This window comes from Pinus tabuliformis, chromosome 3_1 (genome assembly GCF_031772625.1).
Source record: "Pinus tabuliformis cultivar Carrire ecotype Pingquan chromosome 3_1, CPIR1, whole genome shotgun sequence".
Lineage (NCBI taxonomy): Eukaryota > Viridiplantae > Streptophyta > Pinopsida > Pinales > Pinaceae > Pinus > Pinus tabuliformis.
Window position 1 is genome coordinate 378,524,318 of NC_142301.1, and position 19,271 is coordinate 378,543,588.

The following is a 19,271-nucleotide window of genomic DNA, read 5'->3' on the forward strand; positions in this document are numbered from 1 at the left end:
AATTATTTCATTCACAAACTAATCACATTCACAAACGAGAATGGGAAACATTTTAAAGCTAGTCATAGTTGCATTATCAAAATAAAATTAATCAAAAGTAGAAGAGTATGAGTATTATTTATAAACAATATAACATGGAAATAAGCATTATCAAAATAAAATTAATCAAAAGTAGAAAAGTAGGAGTATTATTTATAAAAAATATAACATGGAATAAATGAAAAGTTATAGAAAATACAACATGCTTCTTATGTTAGAGAAAAATGTCATTTTGGGAAATTTAAAAATATAACTGTTATTTATAGAAAATATAACATGTTTCTACACCATCAATACAGTCCAACATGTTGAAGAAAAATGTCATTTTGGGAAAAAAATGCAAGTATAGTTTATGGAAAATACAACAGGCTTCTACACCATCTAATTTACAGTCCAGCATATTAGAGAAAAATGTCATTTTAATAAAAAAGACAAATATAATTTATAGAAAAAATACATATTTCCACACCATCAAATTTAAAGTTCAACCTATAGGAGAAAATAGATATATATATATATATATATAAAACAGGTCCATCATATCCAATTGGTTGCACAGAAACATATATAGTAGGTCTACCCGATCCAATTGTTTGCACAGAAGCAAATTTAGCAACTTCATTAAAACGTTGAGATGCCACCATACGCAATCGTTCAATTCCAGTCTTGTAGGCAGGTATACCGTCTGCCATTGAGCCTTGTTATTATAATGGGATCTAAAGTTTTTTAGTTTAATTGTGTGGTTGTAAGTTTGACATTCATATTTTATGTTTTATATGGTTTAATATCATAGCTTTACATTGTAATTTTATTCAAGTAGGATCCTTTTTATCAGTTTAATTATGGGGTCAAGTTTATATGCTTTAATATCATATACTCATTCACAGCTCGGTGCTTGCTATTCTATTGTTTTTGGTCGGTGCGCTTGGCAAGTAACGAGACGCAAACTGTTCTCGTGCAGGATTCTCCAAATCTTCTATGGCTAAGCTGAGTGAAATGTAATGTGTTTCTTTTTACATCCCAAACTCCATTCTGAAATTTGTTATCATTTTCAAATCATGTAATATTTTATTTTTCTTGCTGATTTATCATTTCTAGCTCGTCTCAGAATTCATTCTCGTCTATGTGAATGAAGGCCGTTAAGGAAATGAGCCAGACGGGTTTGTCGTTTTTCTCTCTTTCCTTTATTGTGATTCATTTGATTATACAAACGAACGTATGTATCATGGTAAAATAGAATTTAGAAACTAAAAATTGAATATCGAAACTACCGAATCTCACTACCGATGGCTGGATGAGATGAGAGTAGATTTCATTAAGTGGAGGTTTAAATATTCTGATGAGCAAGAAGAAAAAATATGGGCACTGAGCGATGGCAGGATGAGATGAGAGTAGATTTCATTAAGTGGAGGTTTAAAGATTCTGATGCAGCAAGAAGAAAAAATATGGACATTGAGAAACTGCAGCAGATTTAAGATTTACAACTCCTACTATGGAATAACAACAAAAATTTGAAAATTTTAATAATTAATAACAGCACACAGTTCAGTCCAAAATTATAATTTGAGTTTCAAACACTGAGAAAGTGTATTCTGGAATGCCATAAAACTTTTGAAATTTTTAACAATTTTCAAATACATGAACTCTCTAAAATATATTACCAATGTCAATTCAATGATAACAGGAATGTGAAATTCCTTATAAGCAATCTATTACCAATGTCCATTCAATGATAACAGGAATGTGAAATTCCTTACAACCAATCTATTACCAATGTCCATTCAATGATAACAAGAATGTGAAATTCCTTATAACCAAGCATCGATTAAGTTAGCCCACAATATGGTTATCACTTCAAACCACAATATGGTTATCACTTAACTTCAAACCTCAAAAGTAAAGACACCGTGAATGTCTTGTCCATTGTGCAGATAAGAGTTTTCTGAACTCTCAATGACAGTCCACATCCCAGTTGTTTCCATTTCCTGTCCTGCTGCACTTCCTATAGGCGGTGGCTCATACATATAACAAAGTCGAACCGTACTCTCAACATAACCGTGGACAAAAATCTTGTCACGCCACGCTACACAACACGAAATCCATTTAAGGGTATTAGGAAGAGAACCCAGCACCCTCCAAACGTTTTCATTGGAATCGTATTCCATCACTCCGAGATGCGTCTGAAAGGAATACAACCGTCCGGAAGAAGAAACAACCAGACACCTCCGTGGGTTTCCCGTGGTATCCAACATATTCTCCAGCGTTGTCCATGCCCCTGTTTCTGGATCATAAACTTCTGCACTCCACCCGATCGGATCACCCTCCTCATCACTGTCACCGCTAAGATCGCCCTCCCCTTGATCGCTCTCCCCATCAGTGACACTGCTAAGATCACCCTCCCAACCATTATCAATGACACCGCCAATAACGAAAAATTTACCGTCAAGGAAAGCGCCATAGCTCGTGACCCATCCACGGCTCATGTCGGGAAGAAGTTTCCACTGGTCTTCAAACACATTGTAAACAGCCGCAGATCGTAGCGGATTTTCATTTTCATCCATTCCGCCAGCAACGTAAATGAGTCCTTGCGGTGACACCGAGAAAGCACCGAACATTGGAGTCACCGGCATGTCGGCACCGCGGCTCCACTTACTCGATGCGAAATCGAAGATGAAAACGGTTTTGAGATGCTGCTCTTGGTCGGGTTTGAGTCTCTCGTATAAGGACGGACTACGACCGCCCAACAAAACCAACTTTTGTTTGACGCAAAGGCAGTCACAAAAGAGAGGAATTTCGTTATGACAGCCGGGGAAGTGGGGAAGGGGAGGAAGTGTTTTCCGGGTGCCTCGCAGAGGGTCGAACACAGAAACCACAGTTTGTTGATTAGGATGAGTGTCATCTAGAAATTCCCGGAGTTCCAGCACACAGATCAACTGCTCGGAAATCCCAAGGTTTTTACGGTCTTCATAGAATTGAGGGTGCTTGACATTGGCCTCCCAGGTTTTGCAAACGGCTTTGAGTTTTCCATGGGAATGGTAAGGCACTCTTAACATACACTCTCGACGTAATTCCGATGGAAGAACCGAAAAATGCTCCATTAAGAGATGCACTACCCGCTAGTGAATATGAACTTGACAGACTCTTTCAAATCATACAAGCCAAAAGCTAACGTACCAGAACTAGACTTTTCCTACCTGGGCAGGCTAAGCCCACTAGTGAATATGAACTTGGCAAACTCTTTCAAATCATACAAACCGAAAGCTAACGTACCAGAACTAGACTTTTCCCACGAGCTTCCGTCGATACCAAAGCCTGATCGAACACAACATACAATCAAGAAGCACAGAGATGGAATGAAAGGGATCGAACAAGAACAACGATGGAATGAAAGGGAGAGATATCAAAATAAATAAGAAATCATGTGAAAATCAGCGAAACCCTACCCACGCACTTAACGGAAAATGGTAATTTTTCTTTTGTTTTTTTTTGTTTGCTTGGGGTTAATTGTTCCTTCCTCAATCTAAGAAGGCCCTTTTTGATATCAAAATAAATAAGGAGTCATGTGAAAATCAGCGAAACGCTACCCACGCACTTAACGGAAAATGGTAATTTTTCTTCTGTTTTTTGTCTGCTTGGGGTTAATTGTTTCTTCCTTCATCCAAGAAGGCCCTTTTTCTTTCTTTTAAGTTTTATTGGAGATATATATAGATTTAATATTTTGAATACGTTTTAATTGTCAACCTAAAATATTTTGAATGATTAACCAAAAATATTTATATTTTTTATATTTTGAATATATAATGGAAAATGGTAATTTGTTTTTTGTTTTTCTTCTTGTGGTGTGGGGTTAATTGTTCTCTATACTCTAAGAATACCTTTTTTCTTTCTTTTAAGTTTTATTGGAGATATAAATAGATTTAATATTTCGAATACATTTTAATTGTTAATGGAAAATATTTTTAATACTTAACCGAAAATATCAATATTTTTAATATTTTGAATACCTAACAAAAAATAGTATTTTTTGTTTTTTGTTTTTTTCCTTTGGTGTGGGGTTAATTGTTCCATCGAAAAAGATCCTTTTTCTTTCGTTTAAGTTTTATTGGACATATAAATAGATTTAATATTTTGAGTACATTTTAATTGTGGAGGGTTTATAGGTCAAACTTGTATTTACAACATACCATTATCCTATTTTAAGTAGAGTTAACTGGAAAACGTGCCAAAAACTCAGCCCAGTAAAGGGTAGACGTGAGATGTGAAAGGTGAGATATGAGATCTTAGATATTTTTTAAATGTAATTTTTTTTTTTTTATAAATAACAATGGGTGAACGGTAAGATATGAGATGTTAGATATTTTTTAAATGTAATTTTGCTTTTTATCAATAACCATGGGTCAATATCTAGAAGAGAAAGATAGAGAGAGAAAGGGACATAGGGAGAAGAAGGAAGAAAATCATAATACTATGGGCTAATACTATGGGCCATCAAGGCTTTTGATTATTATGTTATGGATCTAGGCTATTAAGTATTTTGTTACAATACCAAGGCTTATCAATACCACATGCCCAAAAACCATAACTTTTTTCAAAATTAAAATATTTTACAAATACTTTAATTTAATTTAATTTTATAACATTTTTTAATTAAATCTAGAAGCAAATAGGTTATAATTACTTTTGAGGTGTCTTAAGCCCTCCCTCATCATCACTACTAAAAATATTCCCATAGATATTTTAATAAATTAAAAATGATAATACTTGTGTATATACATATGTGAAAATATTATAAAGAACGAGGATAGATGCATCTTACCCAAGGATCTAACCAAAGGGAGAAATCAAAGTGACTAACAATGATATAGGAAAGACAATTCAAGATTCTTTTAAGTTTTTTATTATTGTATTTTCTTTGACATGATTGATCCAAAATATAGGTTCAATAGTTTACAACCAAATATGTTTTTTTAATTTAGATAATTTATTAAATGCAATACAATGGGATCATATTTAATAGAGAGAGATAGTGAGATGAATGGGGAATAGAGTGGGGGAGAGAGACATATAAGTGGGAGAGATAGGGAGAGAGAAGAAGGAAGAGAGAGAGAGGAGGGGGGGAGAGGAGGAGAGATAGTGAGGGGGAGAGAGGCAGGGAAGAACAAATACATAGAGGTGGAGAGAGAGAGGGAGTGACAAGTGAGAGATGAAGATGGAATGATGGAGAGATGAAGTGAGGGAAGAGACAAAAAAGGAGAGGATATAGATAGGGAAAGAAGGGAAAGAGAGAGACAGAGAGACATATATATGGAGGGGGGAGAGAGTGAGAGAGGAAGAAGGAGAGAGATGGAGGGAGATAGTTACAAAGTTAGAGGGTGAAGCGATAGTGAGTGTGTGATGTGAGGGAGAGACAAAGGGAGGTGTGAGAGAAAGGGAGAGAGAGGAAGGAAGAGAGAGAGGAGTTGATAGAGAGGGGGAGAGAGATATGGATTTAGAAGGGGAAGAAAGACATAGAGAGAGAAAGGTCGAGAGGGAGAGGCAGTGATTAGGGAGAGATGGTGAGGGAGAGAGGATAGCAAGAGGGAAGAGAGAGAGAGAGAGAGAGGGATACATGGGGAAGGGAGAGGGAGACATGGGGAAGAGAGAGGGAGAGAGAATGGGAAGACATGGGGAAAAGAGTGAAGAAAGAGAGAGAGAGAGAAGAGGGGGAGGAAGAAGGAGTGAGAGAGAGAGGGGGGAGGAAAAGGGAGGGAGATACACACACACACATAGATATATACATATACACACACACACAAAAAAAAAAAATTATATATATATATATATATATATATATATATATAGGTATGGAGAGAGAGTGTGCATGTTTGGTGGCTGAGATAGGGAGACAATGAGAGATACAGATATAGATGGATGGGGTAGAGAGGGTAGAAGAGAGAAAAAGGGATAGAAGGGTAAGAGATAGAGAGGGAGAGGGAGAGGGAGAGATATAAATATAGATAGATATGGAGGGAGAGTGTGTATGTTTGTGGGTTGATATAGAGAGATAAAGAAGGAGAGACAGAGGGAGATAGAGATATAAATGGAGGGGGCGAGAGGGAAGAAGAGACAGACAAAGAGAGGGAGGCAAGAAGAGAGATAGATATGGAGAGATAGAGAGATAGGGATAGCATGACATGTGTTTAAGGGGATGAGATTGAGAAATAAATAAGGAGAGATGGAGGGAGGTATAGACATAAATGGCAGAGGGAAGAGAGGGAAGAAGACAAAGATAAATAAAGGGAGGGAGAGGTAGATAGAGAGAGATAGGGGAGAGAGGGAGGAGGAGAGAGAGAAGGAGAGAGGGCGGGATATAGACACAAAATGGAAGGTGGAGAGAGAGGGAAGAAGAAAGAGAAACACATAGAAAAAAACATACATAGAAGCTAGATCTAGAAAGTCATGAATATTTTGTTTTTTCACCAAAATAGATGTATTGATTTCATTGTAGTTGTTGATTTCTAATCCTATTCGATCAATTGCACTAGATGCATTGATTTCAATGTAGATGTCAATTTCTAATCTTATTTAATACCTTACAATAAATCCATTGATTTCAGTGTCAATGTTGATTTCTACTCCTATTTGATTGCTTGCATTGGATGCATTGATTTTAGTGTAGATATTGATTTCTAATTGTCGGCTGTGTGGGGCCTCACCTAGGTTCAACGTTAGTTAGCCAAGAAAATCCCTACACTATTGGCCCTTTCAGCATCAGCCCATGGAGTACCGATTGAAGTCTCACTCGAAGCAATATGGGGGGATGCTGGAACCAATTTTGCGCACCCTGAGATGGTTGTGATGTCAGTTTATACCCTCTATTCCTACTTTCGCGCAGGTCACTAAGCTTTAGGGATCTATCAATCTAGCCTTTTATTCCACCCTTTAGTACCTCCACGAAGGTGCATGGTTGTCCTTCGCGCAGCCTTAACGCATGATCCATGTACTTTCGCATTGTTATGGCAACATATTGTATAGGTTCCCAAGTTAACTTAAGTGTTTTACTTAGCTTACTAGCCAATCACAGTTAGCGTCGCATAAACTGATATTCTTACATGCCTTCAATTAATTAATATCATCATACCTATTTGCAGATCACATAAACATTGTAATTTAAACTCAAAACGCAATATACCAGATGCATAAACAGGAAATAAATACATAGAAATTGCAGAATACTTCTCTTTATTGATATCTTCGGATTATTACAGATTCTAACTACCCTGTGCACATAGCTACAAGGATCCGAACACTCAGTTGTGGAATTCTACCCTAGGCCTCTGTGCACACAGCGGTGAAGCCTCTACCTATCCTAAGACCCGAAACACTTAGACTCTGCTACCAAGACTCCAAGACTTATTTTCTTCTGAACTTAACTTCAAACTACTTAGAGCTTACTTACTTAGCTCTTTTTATACAATCCTATGGTCTGTGGACCATGGGTGGATCTTTACAACCAACTTTACACTTTACAAAATAAGGGCAGATAACCCTTTATGACTCTTCACACCTTCGCGCTCTGCAACTACAAAATGCGGAGACTTTACTACTTTATTACAAAATTGACCCAAAGCATGGGCTTTTAGCCCCAAAACTATCCTTGGGGCATCCCGTTCCCAATAGGCCCCCAAAACAAACATCGTGACTCATCCTCGAGTTACTCTGCGGACACAGAGATCTTAGCATGAAGACCTCCCAGCTCAACCTGTATGACTGCAACCTCGCCAGTGCATTGTGCGGCCGCCTACTTCGCTTCTTCAACCATCTACTCAGTCACTGCTCTTGAACGGTCGACCTGAAGCTTCTGCTGAGTTGCTTGCAAATTTGCACACTTTCCTTCAATAAAGGTCGTAACCATGTAAGCCTCATCCAGCCAGGGCTTTAGTCGTGCCTAGAGATGGAATGAAAGGGATCGAAAAAGAACAAAGATGGAATGAAAGGGAGAGATATCAAAATAAATAAGAAATCATGTGAAAATCAGCGAAACGCTACCCACGCTACCCACGCACTTAACGGAAAATGGTAATTTTTCTTTTGTTTTTTGTGTGCTTGGGGTTAATTGTTTCTTCCTTCATCTAAGAAGGCCCTTTTTCTTTCTTTTAAGTTTTATTGGAGATATATATAGATTTAATATTTTGAATACATTTTAATTGTGAACCTAAAATATTTAGAATGATTAACCAAAAATATTAATATTTTTTATATTTTGAATACATAATGGAAAATGGTAATTTGTTTTTTTGTTCTTTTTTTCCTGTGGTGTGGGGTTAATTGTTCTCTCTACTTTAAGAAAACCTTTTTTCTTTCTTTTAGGTTTTATTGGAGATATAAATAGATTTAATATTTCGAATACATTTTAATTGTTAACGGAAAATATTTTGAATACTTAACCGAAAATATTAATATTTTGAATACCTAGAGAAAAATGGTATTTTTTGTTTTTTGTTTTTTTTCCTTTGGTGTGGGGTTAATTGTTCCGTCTAAAAAGGCCCTTTTTCTTTAGTTTAAGTTTTATTGGAGATATAAATAGATTTAATATTTTGAATAAATTTTAATTGTGGAGGGTTTATAGGTAAAACTTGTATTTACAATATACCATTATCCTATTTTAAGTAAAGTTAACTAGAAAACATGCCAAAAACTCAGCCCAGTAAAGGGTAGACATGAGATGTGAAAGGTGAGATATGAGATGTCAGATATTTTTTAAATGTAATTTTGTTTTTTTATCAATAACCATGGGTCAATATCGAGAAGAGAAAGATAGAGAGAGGAAGGGACAGAGGGAGAAGAAGGAAGAAAATCATAATACTATGGGCTAATACCACGGGCCATCTAGGCTTTTGATTATTATGTTATGGATCTAGGCTGTTAAGTATTTTGTTACAATACCAAGGGCCAATACCAAGGCTTATCAATACCACATGCCCAAAAACCATAACTTATTTCAAAATTAAAATATTTTACAAATACTTTAATTTAATTTAATTTTATAACATTTTTTAATTAAATCTAGAAGAAAATAGGTTATAATTACTTTTGAGGTGTCTTAAGCCCTCCCTCATCATGACTACTAAAAATATTCCCATAGATATTTTAATAAATTAAAAATGAGAATACTTGTGTATATACATATGTGAAAATATTATAAAGAACGACGATAGATGCATCTTACCCAAGGATCTAACCAAAGGGAGAAATCAAAGTGACTAACAATGATATAGGAAAGACAATTCATGATTCTTTTAAGTTTTTTATTATTGTATTTTCTTTGACATGATTGATCCAAAATATAGGTTCAATATTTTACAACCAAATATGTTTTTTTAATTTAGATAATTTATTAAATGCAATACAATGGGATCATATTTAATAGAGAGAGACAGTGAGATGAATGGGGAATAGAGTGGGGGAGAGAGACATATAAGTGGGAGAGATAGGGAGAGAGAAGAAGGAAGAGAGAGAGAGGAGGGGGGAGAGGAGGAGAGAGAGGGAGGGGGAGAGAGATGGATTTGGAGGGGGGAAGAGAGGCAGGGAAGAACAAACACATTGAGAGATAGAGGTGGAGAGAGAGAGGGAGTGACAAGTGAGAGATGAAGATGGAATGATGGAGAGATGAAGTGAGGGAAGAGACAAAAAAGGAGAGGATATAGATAGGGAAAGAAGGGAAAGAGAGAGACAGAGAGACATAGATATGGAGGGGGGAGAGAGTGAGAGAGGAATAAGGAGAGAGATGGAGGGAGATAGTTACAAAGTTGGAGGGTGAAGCGATAGAGAGTGTGTGATGCGGGGGAGAGACAAAGGGCGGTGGGAGAGAAAGGGAGAGAGAGGAAGGAAGAGGGAGAGGAGTTGACAGAGAGGGGGAGAGAGATATGGATTTAGAAGGGGAAGAAAGACATAGAGAGAGAAAGGTCGAGAGGGAGAGGCAGTGACAAGGGAGAGATGGTGAGGGAGAGAGGAGAGCAAGAGGGAAGAGAGAGAGAGAGAGAGGGATACATGGGGAAGGGAGAGGGAGACATGGGGAAGAGAGAAGGAGAGAGAATGGGAAGACATAAGGAAAATAGTGAAGAAAGAGAGCGAGAGAGAGAGAGAGAAGAGGGGGAGGAAGAAGGAGTGAGAGAGAGATAGGTAGATATGGAGAGAGAGAGTGTAAGCTTTGGGTGTGAGAAGGAGAGAAAAGGGGAGATAGATACACACACACACACAAACAATATATATATATATATATATATATATATATATATATATATATATATATATATATATATATATAGATATATATATATAGGTATGGAGAGAGAGTGTGCATGTTTGGTGGCTGAGATAGGGAGACAATGAGAGATACAGATATAGATGGATGGGGTAGAGAGGGTAGAAGAGAGAAAAAGGGATAGAAGGGTAAGAGATAGAGAGGGAGAGGGAGAGGGAGAGATATAAATATAGATAGATATGGAGGGAGAGTGCGTATGTTTGAGGGTTGATCTAGAGAGATAAAGAAGGAGAGACAGAGGGAGATAGGGATATAGATGGAGGGGGCGAGAGGGAAGAGGAGACAGACAATGAGAGGGAGGTAGGAAGAGAGATAGATATGGAGAGATAGAGAGATAGGGATAGCATGACATGTGTTTAGGGGGATGAGATTGAGAAATAAATAAGGAGAGATGGAGGGAGGTATAGACATAAATGGCAGGGGGAAGAGAGGGAAGAAGAGAAAGATAAATAAAGGGAGGGAGAGGTAGATAGAGAGAGATAGGGGAGAGAGGGAGGAGGAGAGAGAGAATGAGAAAGGGCGGGATATAGACACAAAATGGAAGGTGGAGAGAGAGGGAAGAAGAAAGAGACACACATAGACAAAAACATACATAGAAGCTAGATCTAGAAAGTCATGAATATTTTGTTTTTTCACTAAAATAGATGTATTGATTTCATTTTAGTTGTTGATTTCTAATCCTATTTGATCATTTGCACTAGATGCATTGATTTCAATGTAGATGTCAATTTCTAATCTTATTTAATACCTTACGATAGATCCATTGATTTTTCAGTGTCAATGTTGATTTCTACTCCTATTTGATTGCTTGCATTGGATGCATTGATTTTAGTGTAGATATTGATTTCTAATTATTGGCTGTGTGGGGCCTCACCCAGTTTCAGTGTTAGTTAGCCAAAAAAATCCCTACACTACTGGCCCTTTTGACATCAGCCCATGGAGTGCCGACCAAAATCTCACTCGAAGCAGTATGGGGGGATGCTAGAACCAAGTTTCCGCACCCTGAGATGGTTGTGATGTTAGTTTATACCCTCTATTCCTACTTTCACGCAGGTCACTAAGATTTAGGGATCTGTCATTCTAGCCTTTTATTCCACCCTTCAGTACCTCCACGAAGGTGCATGGTTGTCCTTCGCGCACATGATCCATGTACTTTCGCGTTGTTATGGCAGCATATTGTATAGGTTCCCAGGTTAACTTAATGGTTTTACTTAGCTTACTAAACAATCACAGTTAGCGTCGTGTAAATTGATATTCTTAGATGCCTTAAATTAATTAATATCATCATACATATTTGCGCATCACATAAACATTGTAATTTAAACCCAAAACGCAATATACCAGATGCATAAACAGGAAATAAATACATAGAAATTGCAGAATACTTCTCTTTATTGATATCTTCGGATTATTACAGATTCTAACCGCCCTATGCACACAGCTGCAAGGATCCCCACACTCAGCTGTGGACTTCTACCCTAGGCCTCTGTGCACACAGCTGCAAAGCCTCTACCTATGCTAAGACCCGAAACACTTAGACTCCGCTACCAAGACTCCAAGACTTATTTTCTTCTGAACTTAACTTCAGACTACTTATAGATTACTTACTTAGCTCTTTTTATACAATCCCATGGTCTGCGGACCATGGGTGGATCTTTACAACCAACTTTACACTTTACAAAATAAGGGTGGATAACCCTTTATGACTCTTCACACCTTCGCGCTCTGCAACCACAAAATGCAGAGACTTTACTACTTTATTACAAAATTGACCCAAAGCATGGGCTTTTAGCCCCAAAACTATCCTTGGGGCATCCCATTCCCAATATGCCCCCAAAACAAACATCGTGACTCGTCCTCGAGTCACTCTGTGAACGCAGAGATCTTAGCACGAAGACTTCCCAGCTCAACCTATACGACCGCAACCTCGCCAGTGCATTGTGTGGCTGCCTACTTCACTTCTTCAACCATCTACTTAGTCACTGCTCTTGAACTGTCGGCCTGAAGCTTCTGCTGAGTTGCTTGCAGATTTGCATACTTTCCTTCAATGGAGGTCATAACCACGTAAGCCTCATCCAGCCAGGACTTTAGTCATGCCTAGAGGATTGCCTCCTTGTGTTGCATTACATCTACCTATTCTTTCAACTACTTGGCCTCCTGTAGATTTTCTAGTCTCTGCGTGAGCGCGACGGTTCTTGTTGTGCCTTTTACCTTGTCATAGCATTGTTGTAGTTCTCGCACTTCTATCTGCAACAACTGTACATTAGGGTCCTCCTGCAGACTTGTCAAGACCTCGAACGACTATTCAAAAAGTTGTGTGCAGTCTGCTACTACACTGTCAACCACCGCTATTTCCTTTGTGACAATGGTTGCATGCTTCTCCTTACTTTTGGTGGAGTTGAAGGCTAGGACTTCAACTGTAATTCGGTAATCAGTAGGTTCAACTCCAGCTAAACCCTAGCCATCTCTATGCAAGCGTCATGCACCCCTATAGCAAGCTTGTGAACATGCACCTCGACCGGTTCTTCCTCAGGAATGGCCAACTCTGGGACCATTCAACATGCCTTTTCCATGACCTCAATTATACACTTGTTTTGGTTGGTTACCTCAGTCACAACGGCGATGGAAGAGTCTCGCTGTAGGGCCATCTGCTCATTGTTAATCCTCTACTCGCTGATCACCTATAAAGCGTAGCGTTCACAGGCCCTCAGCTCCGTGAACACTCCATCCTGCTATAGGTGGAGCGCCTCACCAGGGAGCGCTGCTAGATTCAACCCCACTCCCTTGAGGGCACTGACAGTGGACCTGTCAGCTTCATTCTCCTTGGTTAGTGCTCCATCGGGCAGCACTATCACACTGGAGACCTTTGCGCGCAGCATATCGACAGCTTCTGAAGTGCCGATAGCGAGGCTGGTGGACACCGTGCGAGCCTATGACGTGCAGGTCTAGAACTCCTGCAGACCTATCTAGATAGCCCACAATATTAGTTTTTGGTGTTGCTAAAACTATTGTAGGGCCTCCGTGGTGACATCTCACACCATGTCTCCAATGTCATGCAAATCACCCTCTCTGAGGGTGATTGGGTCCAACGATGTCTTAGTGGCCTTGGATTTCTTCCTCAACCCTCCTTTCTCTTGTTCCTATGGATGCTTGATGTGGGTGGATGTCCCTTGTGGGTTCATGCCATGCTGCTATGTTTTCTTATTCGTCTCCTCCTCTGTCTCAGGTGAAGGCTACCTCATGCCTTTGTCAGAGCCCTGCTCTTCCACCTATTTGCTTCTCCATCTAATGAGAGGCATCGTGCTTTGCCTAGGCCTTGTCAACGGCCTTCTTATTCCTCTTATTGGCTAGCTGCGCTATCTTGAGCTTGGCCTCCTCCTTCTTGCGCTGTGCGACAGACTTGCTCACCCCCACTACCAAGTCTGATGTAGTGTGCCACTCTGCTGGCCAGCGATCAAGTACTGCATCAATGCCGTCATCCATTGCCAAGTAAGGCAAGTCATACCATGTCTGCGTAGGGTCCTTCTACGCCCTGATTCACACATGGTGAAAATCTATCTTAAATTCCACATAGCCTTGCAGGTTGGAAAACACAGTATGTGACAACCACGATTTGCGATTGATGGCCATGTGGATGTTCATCTCCATCAAGACCCGAAGGATCTTGATGCCCTTGATGTGATGCGCATCCTTGGTTGCCCACAGCGAAGCATACTTTGCTGCTTCTGGTAGGTCCGGCGTGAGCGAGGCGAATTGACTGTCCTCTGGCAACTCCCATGCTACTAGCATAATAGACAGCAAGAGCCACACATAGTGGAAAGTCTTGCTGAGTTCCTGTGCCTCGCGGAAGTTTGCAAGGAACTCATCACAAAGATAGTGTGCCCAATTGAACTGGACTCCTTCGACGCATTGAGCTGCTAGTGTGATGACAAGTGCGGGCACCTCATCTACGCGACACTTCCTCACCACCTATCTGGACAAAATCTGCATGGCCACCTTGACTGCAAGGTCACTAATACTTCAAATAGCATAGCCCTGTAGCTTCTTCACAAGCTTAAAATTTTCCTTCATGGCCTCTGCAAGGGCCTACTCACCACCTTTTCTGTCAAACATCATGGCCGAATTTTCTCCTATGTAGGGAAGCCGCGTGATCCTATGGATCAATCTGTCGGTGATGGGTATTGGCTCCTTCAGCCATAGACACCCATCATGCACTAAACATAGCAGTTTCTTGATGACCAATACTGTAACTGGGGTGTGGTTGTAGTGCGACACCCATATCAGGTTTAGTGAACCTACATTGCCTACTCCCCTGAGCCACTTCCATGGCTCCAATGTAGTCATCCCAGTGGTTGAGTCAATAATGAGGTGCATTAGCTGCTCAGTCACCTAGTGTGAAAACTTCTCATGGTCGGCTAAGCCCCAATCTTCCAGCTTTAACAAAGGAATCTGGCCCAGCCGCGGTCATTCAAAGACAATCTCATCCAACAGCATAGGGGTTTGCAAGGGGACCTTTCTTTCATCGATATCTTTTGGCAACTTTGTCTTGCCCATGCATAGAGGGATGTACTCAGGAAACCAGGTGATAAGTTCAGCACCCTAGACTTCAACTTCCTCCACGTCTATCCCCAAGCCTTCATCATCCATTGGGATGTCTTCGATTTCTTCCTCCTTCAGCTCCAGATTGATGGCTTTACCCTTTTCTTGTGCGGTGGGCTTGTCCTTTGGTGGGTTTCTTCTCGGTGATGTGTGCACTGGTATCGCAGGCTACTTACCCTTCTTATCCTTCACACTCTCCGAGGCCACTTCTCTGCCTCCATAACAACCTTTGGCATAGGCTGCTCAGCTATCACTGCTTCTTTGTCCATAGCTTCTGTGAGTGCCCACATGACGTTATTCAACAATTCTCGTGTCGCCTGTGGTAATTTCTCAAACACTGAACTCGCTATTAGAGCTTCGAATAATTCTCGGTTCATGTGCGCCTGAGAGCTCAACAACTCAATTCTCAAAATTTCAAGTGTTTTTCACTGGGCAGTCGCCTGTAATTTATAGGGCATTTTGAATTCAAATCCAACTGTCTCCCCCACAGTTGGTTCGTTAATGCTAGATTGGCGGAAGATTTTCAAGGATCTGACCCATAAATTTCGTCTTAAATGTTGGTTGCCCACTACATTTGGTAGCATTTCGACTGTCAAATCATGAACAGTGACTTTAATGGTCACTTTCTGACTGACCTGTGCAATTTCTTCCTAGGTAGCACAGCTCTCTTCATGCTGTCGTGAACCCTGTGACGCTTCCTTTCTTCGCATGATCCTGCAATCACGTAGCTCCCAAACCCGGGCAGTGTAGTTTATAGTCCCACACCTCCTTTCAGCTCCCTGGAGTGCTAAGTTGTGCTACCCTCATATAGTCACATGGGTGGACCACTAGTGTATGGCTTCAATTGGCTTCCATTCACCTTTCCTCGAAAGGGATCTCCATTGAATTTAACCAACTAAACTACTCCACCATTGGTAATCTCCTTAATGACATAAGGCCTTGACCAATGCATTCTGAACTTCCTTGGAAATTTATCAAACTTACTGTCATATAACAAAACCAGGTCATTTACCTTAAAGGTGCATAGCTTAATGTGCCAATCATGCCATGCTTTTTCGCGCTTCTTTTGGACCTGTTGGTGGAATCCAACTAGAAATATCTCTTCCTCCAGCTTAGCCAGCCAAGCGAGCCTCTCTTCCAGGGCTCCGCGAACCTTCATACTCATTAGTGCCACTATGCGCAGACTAGGCACAATGTATTCCATGGTCATCACTGCTTCAACACCATGGACAAGCCTAAAGGGTGTCTATCCAATCAGGTTCGTGCATGTCATCCGATAGGGCCATAGTACTGCAGGTATGCATAGGTCCCAATCACTTCGCTGAGTGTTGCAAACCTTGGTTAGCACGTTCTCTAGCACTTTATAGAATGCTTCCACCATCCCATTAGCTTGTGGGTGATAAGGTGTGCTCTTCTAGTGATTTACTTAAAATTCCTCCATCACCACACTAATTGTCTCATTCAGAACGTGCGTACCGTGATCACTGATCAAATATTTGGACACGAAAATTGCGTTAGTACATACTCAAATAGGAACTTCGCAGTAGTTGCGCTTGTGCAATCTTTCACAAGTTGTCTCTGCCCATCGAGTCAAATACTCTATCGCGATGATAATGTACCGTGCTCCTGTCTTCTTACCTTGGGGCTGAATCGGTCCCACAAAATCTATCGCCCATTTCTCAAAGGGTTGTAACATCATCTATGGATTTAGAGGCAGCTCATCCCTCCGTGATGGTCTGCCCATCCTTTGACATACATCACATGCCTTCAATAAGATTTTGAATCTTTATGGAGGGTTGGCCACCACAGCCCTGCGCATAGAATCTTTTGCGCGGCCACTCTCCCTGCATAATGACCTCTTGCGGCGCCCCCATGAGCGTCCGTGAGGATACTGCTCCTTTCAAACTCTTGTACATATCATCGCAATATTTCATCAGATGCCATTTTGTACAGATGCTTGACAATGACAAAAAATCCTGTTGTGCACACCACTAACTCCTTCTTCTGTTGGACGATGTAACCTAACGGAGAAGTTCCTGTCATTGGGAAGTGTATGATGTCTTCAAAATGACCATCTGCGATGAGCACTACAAATAGTTGTGCCTTAGGTAATCTCTCCTCCAAATTAGTGGGCTCTTCCCCTGTTTCGATGTGCGACAGATGGTCTCGTCCCGCGTTCAGTCATCCATGCTTCACAATAACCTCAAAATCATACTCCTGGAATAATAACAACCACCTACAAATTCACCCCCCCAACATAGGCTTATTGACTACGTATTTCAACACAGAATGATCTGTATACATCTTAAAATGGCCTCCCAGAAAATAGTGTCTAAACTTCTAGAGTGCGTATACCATGGCTAACCCTTCGTGCTCAGTGGTGGAATAGTTCTTCTCAGCCTTGGATATCCTTCTGCTCGTGAATGCTATCGGATGGTCCAATTCTCCTCCACCAGCGTGTGTCAGTACTACTCCTAGTGCTATACATGATGCATCTACATGTACATGAAACTCCTTCTTCCAATTTAGGAATACTAACATTGATGTAGTGACCATCTTTTGTTTCAATACATCCAAGATTTTCTTACAGTCCTCGTTCCAACATAACGTGACATCCTTTTTCAACAACTTTTCCATAGGCATGGTGATCTAGGCATAGCCCTTGATAAACATCCTATAATACCCAGTATGTCCTAAGGTTGCGCACAACTATTTCACACTCCTTGGTGCTTCCAAGTTAAGTATTACTGCGATATTCATAGGATCTACCATCATTCCCTGTCTACAAACCACACGACCCAACAGAGTCCCAAAGGGAACACAAAACAGGCACCTCTTCAGATTGAGCGTGATCTGGTACCTTCGACCGGTATCTAGCATCAGGCACAAACTTGCCACATGGTGTTTGACTAGCCCAAACACAGTCCAATCATCAAAGTACACTTCCGGGAACTTATGAATAAATTCCTTGAATGTAGGATTTACTATGCGTGAAAAAATTGCACGCACATTCTTTGATCCAAAAGGCATTATAGTGTACTTAAAACATCCCCACTGAGTTGTGAAGGTCATTTTGCTTCTATCCTCTAGCGCGATTTTGATCTGAAGGTACCCAGAGAACCCATCAGTGAACAAGTACGTTTCCTGACGATGAACCACACTGGTTGGTTCGAAACGCGTCGGCAAATGATATTTCATGTGATTTTCGCCGAAAAATCTTTTGTAAACTTGATATGGATCACAGAAGCCTAAACTCTACAAGTACGTTTCCTAGCCACCTACATTATCCAACACCTCATCAGTGAACGGAGTTTGGAAAGGATCCTGTATGCAAGCATCACTCAACTTCCTGAGATCTATGCATATCCTTATTTCATCCTTCGGCTTCTTTTCCTGTACCACCATTGGGTTCACCCAATCAGATTCTTCTACAGGCTCAATGATGCTTGCTGCAAGCATCTTGTCTAACTTGAAGTGGACCTTCTCCTTAAACTTCGGATTGAGACGGTAAGCTCTTTCCTTAACCGGATTCACCTCGGGTTTTAACATGATCTTCATAATGCCCAGGTCTCCTATTATCCCTCTTAGCTCCGTAAACTTGGTAGGGTACAAATCCTGGTATTCACGGAGCAATTCAGCGACCTTATCCACTGTCGCATCATCCCAGTAATCTCCAATCTTTTTGAATTTGGGTTCCACCTCCGTACCAATATTTATCTGTCTAGTTTTTAGTGGCACGATTATATCAAGATTCTCAATCTGTGGTCCCTCAACCTTGCCGTGACCCTCTGTTTCAAGGATATTAATCTTTCGCGAATCCTCATCTTCTTCTTCAGCAGTCACATTATAGCATTCCAGTTATGGCTAAGTTAAGTCATCCAATCGGGTTGAATCAAATCCAAAGGATCCTATGGTATCCTAAAGATCACTGCTTTCACTTCTTGTAGCATAAGTGCACCCATCCAGTTGGGGCTTTGTTCCATAAGCCTGAGCCCATTTGGCCAAGTGTGCACATGGATCATCCTTCCCATCATATTTTTTTGTCATTCGTACCTTCAGTTTCCCAAATCATGTTCTCATCATCCTCCTACACTCATGCCAATCATCAAAGCTACCCTTGTGCATACCCACCATCTTGCGGGTGTAGTGTGTAGTGCCCAGTCCAAAGCCTCGAAGCACTGCTTCTCTGGTACTTCCCTCTCAAATGCATCCAAAAATACATCTACATTATTTAGGCCATCGTAAGTGAAAATATCTCTTACATCTGATGATACATAGCGCAATGACTGGGTCATCATGTTACAACTCAGTGTTTTTACTTCATGTAATC

General features: G+C 40.4%; 1 protein-coding gene across 1 annotated transcript; it reads right to left on the bottom strand.

Moving 5' to 3' along the window:
• Positions 1 to 1,922: 1,922 nt before the first annotated feature.
• LOC149187303 (F-box/kelch-repeat protein At1g15670-like) lies at positions 1,923 to 3,137 on the bottom strand. Its single transcript, XM_089409606.1, has one exon. The coding sequence runs from the start codon at positions 3,135 to 3,137 to the stop codon at positions 1,923 to 1,925; it is 1,215 nt and encodes a 404-aa protein (XP_089265732.1).
• Positions 3,138 to 19,271: the final 16,134 nt, after the last annotated feature.

What these genes read in the sequence shown, in the direction of transcription:
- LOC149187303 (XM_089409606.1), bottom strand. Translation starts at nt 3,137, where the DNA reads ATGGAGCATTTTTCGGTTCTTCCATCGGAATTACGTCGAGAGTGTATG.